Source organism: Limulus polyphemus, unplaced genomic scaffold (genome assembly GCF_000517525.1).
Source record: "Limulus polyphemus unplaced genomic scaffold, Limulus_polyphemus-2.1.2 Scaffold2189, whole genome shotgun sequence".
NCBI lineage: Eukaryota > Metazoa > Arthropoda > Merostomata > Xiphosura > Limulidae > Limulus > Limulus polyphemus.
Window position 1 is genome coordinate 51,910 of NW_013667799.1, and position 13,777 is coordinate 65,686.

At 34.2% G+C, this 13,777-nt stretch overlaps 1 protein-coding gene across 4 annotated transcripts in view; it reads left to right on the forward strand.

The window, feature by feature from the left end:
* The first annotated feature begins 1,447 nt into the window (after positions 1–1,447).
* LOC106466217 (brain tumor protein-like) overlaps positions 1,448–13,777 on the forward strand; it is a 21,892-nt gene continuing 9,562 nt past the window's right edge. Inside the window, exons 1-2 of one of the 4 annotated variants that reach the window (XM_022394181.1) lie at positions 1,631–1,665; positions 2,573–2,586. Coding sequence is in view for 1 of the 4 variants with exons in the window: in XM_013926465.2 (XP_013781919.1) it covers positions 1,668–1,691 (24 nt within the window). In the remaining 3 variants the exon portion in view is untranslated. Of the gene's footprint in view, positions 1,492–1,609; positions 1,692–2,572; positions 2,587–13,777 lie in introns of those variants that run through there. The other 3 variants (XM_022394182.1, XM_013926465.2, XM_022394180.1) reach the window with 3 other exon arrangements.

Here is a 13,777-nt window from a genome sequence, read left to right on the forward strand (position 1 = left end):
GACCACGATGTGTATATACATTGATAAGAAAAGGCCACATTAAATTACAAACATAAAATTTAATAGAAAAAGTACTTCACAGATATCATTAAAGTTCATTAGCAATTCTTTTTAGGAATCGATAAATCACATTTTAAGGCATTTTTATAGGAGAGCCCTCAAACTTTTTTATTCACATCAAGGGAGCCTCAGCCTAAAACAGTCTGGGAACCACTGATCTAAAACACCAACAGGGCTTGATGAATGGACAGTTTAGTATTTTACTTTTTGTATTGGACTGTAAGTCTGTTCAAGGGACTTCACAAATGAGGAAGTGGCTGTGTTATACACCATCTTTTTGAATGCACTTTAGATATTAGCTAGAAGACACAAGACATTATGATTGAAATGTTTAATAATGTAGGACTAGAAAGCTCTAAAAATTTTAGCATTGGTTTTTCTAGTAAATTTAAGGATTATATTATAAATACTAGTGGCAGAGAAGCATTTAGATACTTATTTCTAGTTAACAGAGTGAATCAGTTTTTGTTTCAGCTGACAATAAGTCAGTCAGCATTTTTTTCAAATTCTCAGTAAATTTTATAAATACCCAAGAGTTTAATATCATCATCAAACCTTACTAATCTTTTAATAATGCCCTATAAATATTATTAATATAAAAAAAAAAAGGAAAACCAAAGCACTGACCCGTGGAATATTTCACAAGTAACAAAAGTTCACTTTCACTGGACTCCATTAGTAACAACATTTTGTTTTCTCTCATCCAACCACGCTACAGTTTAACCCTTTTTGAAAATCTAAGTATACCAAGTCCACATCCTTTCCATTATCTAGACAACAAATAATATCTCCTTTGAAAAAAAAAAGAAAGTTAGCATACTAGAACATAATATTTCCCTTTAGTGATTCCATGCTGACTGAGTTTCTTTTATGATATCATAGTTTATAAAATGATTTAGCAAAGATTATTTTATCAGACTCTCTTGTATTTTTATTTTCCAGTACAGAAGTAAGACTACCTGGCCAATAACTAATATGACAACACTTAACACCTCCTTTGAAAACAGACGTAACATCAACAAATCTCCAATACTTACACACATGCTACTATCTGTTGGTCTAACAAAACACGGATTTAAAGTGCTATTATTAAATACTTTATACAGTTTAGTATGCTTACCATACTACAGTTATTAATATATGTTGTTTGACATATTTTCACACTTAATATTAATCAATTTAATAGCATAAAGAACTTCTCTAACTACTTGATATCTATAAATAACTAAAGCGTAGATAGATCATTCTTATATGAAAGTAACGTGCTCAGAATAGTACAACTTTGTGATAGGACTATACTTGAAAGGTTCAAGAAAGACTTGGAAAAATAAAATATTTTACGTAATCTGTCGAGTTTTCCCGTAGTTAAGTCATTTTTGAAATTATTTCAATTATTTATTATCGTGGCGCTTCGTACAACAAAGTATTTAGGTATTTGGATTTTTTGAAGTATTTACTTTTGAACATCTTGCTCCCTGTTGCGTATCTTTTGTGACGTAGTCTCGCAAACGCCTAGGTTATAAGCCAACTGGTCGCTGCGTAGCGCGTCTCAAAACACTTTGTGATGGCGGGTTGAGCGAACTGAGTGTCTTCCCCAGAGAAATTGTATGAAATTGTTGATTACGATATATGTAAGCAATTATTTTTAAGTGTGTTATTCATAAGTAACATGTTATTTCTGGTATTTAATAGTAATATTAACTGTCGTAGCGTATTTGAAAAGAAAATATAAAATATCGGTTTCGCAGTCTTTGTTATCTGGTTAGGAAGAGAAGTATCAGTATTGCTACTATTACTAATACTAGTAGTACTACTACTATCGCTAGTAAAATTGTTATTATGCTATTGACATGTACTGATATGCTACTAATCATAGTTACTCTACTAGTTGATACTAGAAATAACAGTACAAAGTTCGTAGAAATAGTTATACTACTAATAGTTTTAGTAAATTTCAGTAAGTTACGTAGATGATATGTTATTGTTCGTACGTACTGTGTTTACCGTTTTGTGAAATACTGGAACTGAGGCTTAAGTTAATATTGTCATGATACATTCTAATCTAACTAAGTTTTAAATAGATGTGTTGTTTTGAACTGTTTAATGCCACGGCAGTAAATCAAAACAATATTAGATGTTTTTTATTGATATTTTATATGATTCACAGGATAGTTTTTACTTTTAGTTGATATAACTGTAAAGTGCAAGAGAAGTTTACTGTTTAGGCTTCATAATTGCGTGACTCATCGCACGCAGTTCGCAAGCGCCGATCAGCGATCAGAACAACGGCCTTTGTTTAGCTTGAAGTTTGACGTTAGGCTTAAATAACATTTTTAATGTTTTGAATGACGTAAATATATAACTGTGTGTGTACTTTTTTGTTTTTAACCTCTCAGTAAAGCGAGATAATAGCAGTTTCGTTGATGTGATGCATATATTAAACTTAGTATGACCATTGTTCACTTCCTGTATTTTTTCTTTTTTCTACAATTATTTACTTTACCTCGAGGAGACCCCATATACATAGTGAGTAGAAATATGTAATTATTATTATTATTATTTAGCTTTCGGTTTGTTACATCTGTCTAAGGTTGCTCAAGCAATAGCTTGTCTATATAATATTATAATGGCTTTTAATTTTTTAATAGTTTATCTGCTGAAGCAACTATTTCAAATTAGATAATTTTAGAACGAAGAAATTGTTTCATTTGAAAAATGGTGGGTAAATTGTTTATTAACGTTATATTTGACTTCAATATTAATTAAGTAGTAGTGGTGTATTTTTTCCACTTTAAATTGAAAAGTATTGAAGAAATTCAACTTAAAACTAGCTTGAACCTAGATTCCTTACCTAAGTACTTGTGTGTTGAGCTTGAGTCTGGTTTTAATTGCATGTATTTCTTTTTAAGCAATTATATTCTCTTGACTACACATTAACAGAATAATGTGATGTAAAGGTATTTTCAAATCTGTGTTAATATTGCATGCCACTGAATTGAACATATAACAATTTATAAATGACATTCAATTGGATTTGTGCACTTTTACTAACTGTTAGTGTTATCAATAAATAGCCTCTTGCTCTCTACCTCCTGAGGTTAACTGCAATTTAAGGACACAAGATTAAGCAGTACAAACAAGGCACATTAAATTCACTAAGATCATCTTTAATCTTCATACGAGAAATAAAATATCAGTCCATCTTAGTTTTAAACTTTAAAATCCTTTTCCAACAAAAGCTTAAAGTCACAAAATATTTAGCTGGTCATGAAAATAATGTTGAAACTTTGGTAATTGAAGCTCATTGACATTAAAAAACTTGTATTCTTTGTAACTAACGTTTAGCATGTAGGAAGTGGTAAAATGTCAATGCTGTCTGTTTTACTTGTAGTTGATCATCAGGCCTCTTGAAGAATAGTTTACTGAAAGTTTTAAATTGATTATTTGATTCATATTTATTGATATGCAGTGACATTTGATACATATAGATATTGTTGGAACATTGGCAGGTTCATTTAATTTTTTGGTAAAAATAATTTGAAGTCTAGTCCACATAATGAAAATAAATTAGTTAATTCTTCCTGAATGTTTTTACTTCAAGCTTAAACACTAGTAAGTTGTAGACTACATTTTACAACCTGGTTAAATGTAGTACACCAATGAAAAAATAGGTTTGCTTGTACAATTTTATGACTGATTGATCAAGTAACTGAAGTACTTTCACTGCTAAAATCCGAAGGTTTAATTCCCCGCAGTGGACAGAGCTCCAAATGAGGCCTAACTAGAGATTTGTATAGAGGGATAATTGACGTGGAACTAATACATCTAGATATACATCTTAAAATGTTATTAGTTTTACTACCTATAACAGAGCACTTCTTCGATGGCTTTGGTGACCACTATCCATTTCACCAGTCACACTTTTTATTAGGTTCCCATATATATTAAACACGTGATCCAAATTACAGTACCCAAATACATTACCTTGCCAACTGTTTATCTAACTAACCAAATGATCGAAAGCATTCTGTAGTATGCACCTACTGGTGAGATAACTCTTGTTGGTAGAAGTTGTCCACCAACGGCACCTTCAGTCTCTCCAATGTTCTCAGGTGGCTTTGATCAGAGCTGAGGTTGTATCACTTTGGCTACCATAAGTCTGGGAGTCTTATACAGACTGTTCCACTCGGTATGAGATTCAACGGGTGCCACACAACCTTGATTATAACCAATCCATTTTTCCCTCATATCAAGGTCATTCCTCAGGGGAAGAGCATGGACAGCCATTTTGGGCATCAGAAATCGGCAACTCGTCTTCCTGAGCCGATGGTGTAGCAAGACAGAAGTCATGGAACTTCACACCATTTGAGAAAGTCCTACATCCAGGAGAAGACTTCTTCTAGACCTGACAACTCTCTGGAACAAACACCTCTCCTCTGTGACCAATCATCCCTCTTGTTCAACTCCTAGTTGTAGAAAGTGTCATTTTTTAAACTTATAACCATTTCAAACTTATTGTACAAAAGTTCAAGTAAAGGGTAGTTTACTACAGCAGGTATAGCAAACTACAATAACGTTATTCTGCAATCCCAGCACCAAATTTTCTCCTAAGCATGTACTCTGTGGTATATCCAGATGAAAGTGAAGTCACTTTCAAGCTGTATCAGATCACTCTGCTTGATAATAGAAAATTAAATTAAGATAATGATTATGAAATAATACTAAAGTTCTTACTAACTGAGTCCGATGTAAAATGAAATAATAAGACTTGATACAAGATGAAATATAAAAAGATACAATTTTTATTAAACACTTTACATAAAAGTGTACCTGTTTTATGATATTATGAACTGTTGATTTTACTGGATACTCTCACTGGCTAACTCTCCAAAATCCTGTTCCACACTATTTAAATACAACATTTCTTATTTCACAAGAAGTTTCACATTTACCTAGGACAAGTAGCTTTACCTACATAACATGACTGGCTATTCTTATAGGGCTATAACTTATAGATGTCACCTGAACTATCATTGAATAACATTGGTGTTTACATTCCTACACTACGAGCAGTATTTTGCAATATCTCCCTTACCCCTGGCAGAGCAAGTATTATCACCAGAGGATGATAGTGTAATAAAGACAGCTAGACAGAAACCAGCTTAATGACTTTTTCAACACTTATGTAAAATCTGCACATACACAGAGCAAAGAATATATTCATAATAAATACTATAATATTAAAAGAAGATAAAAACACCTGGCATTTTCATATATCACACTTCCACAACGATCATGAGAAAAGTAAAAATTTAAACCCCCACGTTATTTGTAAGGAAATAATTGATTCTACACTTAAATTCTTATCAAGTGTCGACTTTGTAAGCTAATCAACATATTATAAAAATAAAATTGTCTTAATTGGAATATAACCTACCCTTTCCAAATCTTCTATTTGTGTTATTTCATCAGATTGTCTTTAAAATACAACACAAAGAAATCAGAGGCTTTTATCCTACCGATCCCCAGGATAATCTTGTAAATTCCAATAAAACCATGTATTACTTTTCTATTTTCAAGAGAAGATACGAGACCATAACATGTCCCTATAAGATAACCCTTCTTTCCCAGAATCATCCTGGTAGCATTCCTTAAACTCTTTTCAACATCCTTTCTCAGATGTAGGAGACTAAAATTCTTGTTTCCCTGGTAGGTGTCAGTGGTAAGTTTAGATGGTAGGTGTCAAAAAACAAAGTGGGGGGATTATAGAGCAATGATAAGCCTCTCCAAGCTAGGAGTTATACTGCTAATGTAGACATGGACTATGGAGGAGCCTTTTCCTGGGGTGTTTCAGGCAGGCAACTACTTGAAATAGCTAGACTCTCCGGCCTATCAAACAAAGACAAAGTTTTGATGGTAATACCAATATTGTTTTATTCGAAATTAAGTAAAACAATTCACTTAAAAAGAAAATAGGGAGCGACAGTGAATACTTTCCACGTGCCTCGTTTTTCGGTCATGGCAAATTTTCCTTTTGTGAGAATTGATGTGTCGATTTAGGTCAGTCGGTCAAGTATGTATATATAACTTACCCAAAGAGAATTAAAGTCTTATAGTCTGGCAAAACTAACCAAACTTGTATTTGTGTTCAAAGTATCAACACTTAAGCAGTTGTTTCGTGAGAACTCGACCACGTAACATAACGCTAAATTTAATTATTGCAAATTCTACGACTGTATATTAAACTTTCATAATCATAAAAATTATAGTTTAATATTACTTTGGCAACAAGATATCAGAGTATGTCCCTACTCTAAATCTATACCAACTGTAACTAAATCTCTACATCGTTATAAATCTTACCTCAATAATTTAATATTTCGTCAGGATAAGATGGTTATTCAGGAGGTTGAGGTAAGCATTTTATTGTTTCGTTTTTTATCAAAAGTAGAAAACTTTAAGATAATTGTTAAAAATAAAATATAAGATACCAAAAAATTATAAATTTAATATAAAAAATAATGAAGTTTTTAGCTCTTTAAACCCGTTAATTTTTTTTTTGCGCGTTCTGCCGGAATTATTTTCACGATTTCCTAATAATTATCGCCATACCCTATAGAATTTCAATTTTCTTAATTTTGTTTTTCCCTTCAACATCAGGGGTATAGACTCATACCTGTCCCTGTTGGACATTTGGTGTCATCGTCTGATGGGTAAATCGGGATTTGCGGTCGGACACTGGAAACGTCCACTCGGATTTAAAGAGTTAATTTATTCTTTACAAAATTTATTTTAACAATTTTAATAAAACGTCTTGTGATCGCTTTCCATTGCTATGTACCCTCAAGACCTGCAAGATGATATTATGCCAAGTGTTAATCACATTCTATACGATTCCTTGCCACCTTCGGAACTACCTTCTCCATTGTCAATCGTATCAATTCTGATGGCTATCGTTATGTCCGACACTATGATTTCAATTGTAGCTTCAGCAAATGATGCAATATTAATCTCAGATAATACATCACGATAACATTCCGGGCCCTCCATTATGCTTGGAGTCGGATGTTGATTTCCAAGACCACATTCAAACTAAACAAATATCCTTTAGAGCTGCATCGATGTAGCTAAAAGTCATGTGGTCGAATATGAATATCGTAATTCAAGTTTCTTCGGCCATCTTTCTCATAAAAACAGCCATTGATTTTGAGACATAGTTATAAGCTTGCGAATCTTTGGTTTGTGAGTCATTATCAACTTCAAATCCCTGCTTATTATTTGGTTAACCAGGATATTTGCCAAAATTCATATCAATGGGTTTTAGGGTTGGAGCTTTTGTTCTGTTTCGTAGATGCAGCCTTCACTTTACAGATTATGTTGGCGTTGCTTCGAACTGGCTTGGGGGGATGCTTTTAGAGCCTGTTGCTGCCCTCATCTCTCTACTACGGGAAATATCGAAAGTTCCCTTCTTCAAAATGCTGTATCTTTTAGATGTAAGTCATTGAACAGTTTTGCTATACAAACAGCCTTCTTCGGAAATTGATGTGATATAATCCTCCAGCCAAAATGTTATCCCAGAGGAGCTTCATGGTTGGATAGTCAGGAATACACCGCGAACCTAGTATATAAATGTGAAACATGTCACCCACGACACTTTGACTCACATTTATGGTTACTTGCCTTATATTAACATACTCACATAATTCTTATAAAGTGGGAGTGACCTTCTTTATAGCATAATATAAACATATATTCAATAATTTTATTTAAAATAGCTTAATACTAAAATAAAATGGCATAATTAAAGATATTTGTGTTATATATCTTTTGTTCATAAATGGATCTATTTTAACTGATAACATCATTTATAAATTTGTGTATACCTTTTTATTTAATAATCTTGGAGAACAATTTTGGGTTTTCTTAAAACTCTTATTCATATAATTTAGCAATTGATAGAATTACTTATCCACGTACAAAGAGTCGAATATATAAAATGAAAACGATTTTGGAGCCTCATCACATCATTACAGTTCATGTCACTATATCCAGTCATGTACTATCTGTACAATAGTCCTGCAGCATAGTTACCATTGAAAAAGGCTCCAATTTAAGGCTATCATGTCCAAAGTAGACCACTCCACCTTTAATTGTTTCCGTAATTCACTTACTGTACAGTTTTCCAGCACCGACTTGACCAGTATGTCTTCGTACAGAATAACATGAATACCCATTTCATTCTCCACCTGGGCCTTCAGGGTTATCTTTTTATGGTATATCCATGTGGAATTAACAATCTGAGGAAACTTCGCTGCAGCTGCTGCTACAAGTTTCTTCCTCTCTTGCAACTAGCTTAAAGTTATTGCTTTGTACTGCATCACAACCGAAACTGCCTCAGTAAGTCTCTTACATCCAGGTGATGCTGCATCATATCACTGAGTATGTCCTTGCAGTCTGCTGAGGCTATTTCAGAGTAAACCTTACCATACAAAAGGTACCAATCATCTGTGTAAATGGTCAAGCTATCCATGGCGCTTTTTATTACAATCCTTGAGTTCAGCCTGATGGATTGTTCTATTGTTCAACGGGTCGAGGCCTTGGTGCAACTCAGTGTGACTGTCTTGCAGTCTCAGAGTTGCTCCTCCGGCAAATACTTGATAGAGTCTATAGTCATACTATCTAGACTCAGAACCAGGTATTGTACATCCTGTTCCTATGGCCAGGTGGTTAAGGCGCTCGACTCGCAATTTGAGGGGCGCGGGTTCGAATCCCCCCCACAAACATGCTCGCATTTTCAGCCGTGTAGGCGTTATAATGAAACGGTCAATCCCACTATAAAAAGAGTTGGCGGTGGGTGGTGATTACTACCTGCCTTCCCTCTAGTCTTTCACTGCTAAATTAGGGACGGCTAACGCAGATAGCCCTCTTGTAGCTTTGCGCGAAATTCAAAACATACAAACTTTGTTTGGTAAATGAAAATAACTTTCACCATAATGCCACAACTTTCTCAAGCATGATCTTATTTTAAACAGTAATTTACTTTCATTTTTTCATAAGAGTGTTCTTAAGAAGATTGATATATTTCCCGTGGAAAATTAAACATTACTTTGTCGAGCTGTTCAAGATAAAGTTTAACTGAAATTTTGTTGAACTAAGCATCATTGCTTGCTTCCACTTCATAATTATCAGTTTGATTAAACACATTTCTGCTAATAACATACATACCAATCTGTTCTATCTTTTTATAGTTTCCGCCAGCGGATAAAACACTAATGTTTAAACGTATTTCATTACATAACTGGTACTTTTATATTAAACTTAAGTTTATGTAAGCTTATTCCAAAAACTCCCTAAAGTCTTAACTCCAGATCTTACTCTGAATTTGATATTGGTTTCAGAATGTTAATATTAAATTTTTGTTTTTTTCTTCAGAAGCATTCAATTTAAAAGCGCATGAACCATACTGATTTTAATAAGTTTACATTTATCTTAAGTATTTGATTTTGTGTCTTTGAATTTATCATATAGAATACACTTGTGCTACTTTTTAACTCATAAAAAATGTTTTCGCAACTTGTTTTCTGTAGAACGAATAACTAACCGTAGCATCACAAACGTTAGTATTTTTAGTTTATATCTGATTAGAGAAGCCAGATGGGGTTCAAGACAATTCGTGCCGAAATATGATGTATGAAAATTATGAGTTAAGATAAGTAAAAAGGTGGCAGCATTTATTATAATTTATGCGGCACATGCGCTTTAAAATACCTGTTTTAATTTAAGACGAAACCCAGTGAGGTGGAGTACTCGCTAAATTGAAATAAGTTTATAATCGATTTGAAAATTTCGGGTAACGGCCATTCATTGACTTTGCAGTGAAACGAAAACAGCTTTTTTTATTATTCTAAGTAAACCTTAGGTCAACCATTGTTGAGAGAGAGACAGGTAGGTTTACAACCTGTATGCCCAGAGGAGAGAAAGTGGGTTGTTTATAGTGTTTCTTAAATAATGCGATTTTCTGTAGTTCATAAATAGTGAATGTTTTCAGAATCTAAATTAATTAAAAATGAACGTTTCCTACCGTCCTCTGAATGCATGAATTGTGTTACGGGTGGGAATGCGCACCAGACCCCGATAAAGGTCTATAGGGACCTTATAACGATTTCTCGGATGATCTCTAGCTGGAACAAATATAAAAAACCGTGGCAGGTATTTAGTTTTTATAGGAAATATGAACTTTCTTAAATTGTGGCATTCAGGGGCATTAATATCCCCCTTTGCCCCGCTCGCGAGAAAGAAAATTTTGCTAAGATCATGGGATTAAAAGAAATTTCGGAGTTTATTCATATCTGACAATTGGTCGGTGTGAAGATATGGCAGACCAGGAGGCAGAGGGAAGACCAAGGCTGATGACGACATTAATGAGAAGAAGCAAGATGAGAACACTCGACAAAGCATACCTCAATAAACGCCCTGTAAACAGGGTCACCTAGTGGCTGGGATCTATAAATACAATGCTATGGCTGGATTCAGAAAATCCAAGAGTGCCAGGGAATTTGCTGTGGGGGGAAACGGGAGATCCCCGAGAAAACCCACTTTCACAGGACAGGCGCCGATCTAACTGGAACGGGAGGGGTGTTCCTTTTCGCGCTCGTGGCGTTCAGCTTCACTAGATATGCTAAAAACAACCTTGTCAACCCCCTCCCCCGATAAAATTCTGGATCCACCATAATACTTACACCACCTTTGTATTGATCTGTGGGTGCTAAAAACAACCTTGTCAACCCCCCTCCCCCGATAACATTCTGGATCCACCATAATACTTACACCACCTTTGTATTGATCTATGGGTGGTGCTAGGAATATTTTTGCATTCTCTCATCCATTCCTGAAAATACTAATTGCAATATTTCCACAAACCAAAAATACATGAACGCAGCATATACTAATACACTCGTTAAAATGTCATTTCTACTAACATATTAACATACTAACATTAACAAAGTTATTTTCTTCATTGCGCAGTCAAGCTGTCTCCAAACGTTTATTTTCTATAAAGTGGGTTCCTCGTCATTAAATTTAACACACTGACACCATTACACTGGTATCTTTCTCAAATCATTGCACACTATGGGTATATTGCACTTTAACAACCAATCAGCGCACGCGCACCGCACGTGTGCCAACGCAAAAGGTCTTGCTGCTTTAATTCTTAAACGTTCACCCAACGAAGAACCCGACGATGTGTTTTCAGATCGCTTTAAGTGAAATGAGTGCAGTACTAAAACTAACAAAATTCAAAGTTCTCATGAAAAACTAACAACGGCAATAAAATGTAATAAAAAATCGAGGTTTTATGAGTTTCTTTGGCCCCTAAACAATCGCTTAGTCTTGCTCACACGTTACGCCACAACTCTAACGGTGAAACAAATGGAAAACGTTGCTTTGTAAACATGGATTTCCATCTAAATTATTTTATTATTAGTAAATACCTCATAGACTTTTAATTGTAAAGGAATATAAAACATGGTTTGTTGAAACAGTTTAAATATTCTTCAGTTACCTGCACTGCCCAACATCTCAGCTACTTGCAAACAACAGTTGCACATCGACATATCTGCGAACTTGCAACGCTAGAAACCGAGTTTCGATACCCTTGTGGGCAGAGCACAGATAGCCTTTGTGTAGCTTTTGTGCTTAATTACAAACAAATAAACTGAAGTTTCATTTCTTTTTAAACTTAAAAAGTGGCAAAATATTCAATACAAAGCAGTGATTGTTGTAAACTAATCGTAATTCTGACAATCTTAGGCCTACTTAAAGGGCCGGGTTAGCGAAACGGACTGTGAATCTGAGGATCCATAGTTAGCAGAATATCGCTTAGCACTTTGGGACCCTTGGGCATGTTGTAACAGTGGTGACTATATTCCATTATTCGATTACGGCAAACCAAGAAATCAGCTTTGCGCGAATTTCTGAAACAAACATGTCTTCTTAAATTTCGGAAAATATAGACTATTTCAAACAATCCGTCCCTGAGTGTGACAGCGGTAAATTTACGGAATTACTATTCCTCTCGGTAGAGAAGCAGCTAGTCCAATGTGACTGTTTTAAAACAAACAAGCTATCAAATAAGCCTGTCTCGGGTAACTTGTTGACATTCTATCAAACATTAAATATATTTACTTTATGCTCCAATTACTAAATAACCTAAATCACCTGTTTAATGGCTTATATTACATAGCCTACCAGTAACCAGGATGTTGTCATTCTTTATAGCATTAATTTTCATATTATGGAAAACTAGGCTTAACCAGTAAAAACAGATTCATAACTGTTCGTAAAACCACAATACCACAGTAGAACGCCTAATAAAAAACTCGTTGAATATATTTATAATAATTAACCACCAGATGATGCTTCATGTGTGAATTTTGTATATTTTCACTCAAAACTAGATAATAATAATGCGACACACTATTGCACAACAATACAAATGAAAAATATCACGAAGAACATAAAGATTTCGAATTTAATAACTCAGAAATTTATTTATTTAGCAATCCGAATTGTATATTTGCACAAACTAGTTATTTTATATGTATATCTGACTTCGTAATCAAAGGAAATGAAATTATTTTAATTGTCATAACTTTAAACTTTTTATCTAGTTGTCCCCCAAGTGTCAGAGCGGTATGTCTGCGGACTTACAATGCTAGAAACCGGGTTTCGATACACATAGTGGGCAGAGCACAGATAGCCCACATTGCGTAGCTTTGTACTTAATTAGAAACAAACTTATTTATACTATATATTCGTTTCTGTTGTTAAAAATGTCAGCCCGTGATACGCAATCCCTGATAAGGATAACCATATTAATATCTAAAGCAAAATGTTTAATAATTCAAATTTTGATATACAACCTAGATCAAAATGTTTTATAAATACTGCAGAGTGTCCGTCAATGAATTTTACAGAACACATTATGTTTGAATTAACAGCAGGATCAACTCGACCTTATGTATCTGATCATGACGAGTAATGAGGGACATAATAGTATCTATATCTAATTTAATAATATAATGGAATTGAATGCATTGTTTTTCGTTATTCTCGTATCGCCAAGGAAACATGATAACGAGATTCAGTCTAACACAACTATTCTAGAGAAAGGTGAAGACATTTTGTATCTGATCATGACGAGTAATGAGGGACATAATAATATCTATATCTAATTTAATAATATAATGGAATTGAATGCATTGTTTTTCGTTATTCTCGTATCGCCAAGGAAACACTGATAACGAGATTCAGTCTAACACAACTATTCTAGAGAAAGGTGAAGACATCTGTGGCCATGGAAACAATGCAATGGGCTGGATAGGAACTACCTTCTTACCTTGGATCACATTTTTGCCCTATTTATGAAATGAACGGACGTAGTTTGTAACGTACGGAGATATAGGTCAACATGCTATAACGAAAGCTCGGAAGAACATTGGCTAAGGTTTGTAGGTTAGAGGGTCAAGGGTATTTGCTATTTCAGTTTGTGGTCTACAGAAGTCACTAATACACGTATAGATAAATAGAATACGGGATGTCCAAAAGTCTGGAACCAAAGGTGATTTGCAGATTTCTAAATTTCAGTTACTTTATTGATTATGGTGCTATCAAAGCACGAGAAGGTGAATAGATATATTTAGAAAGATACTACTTA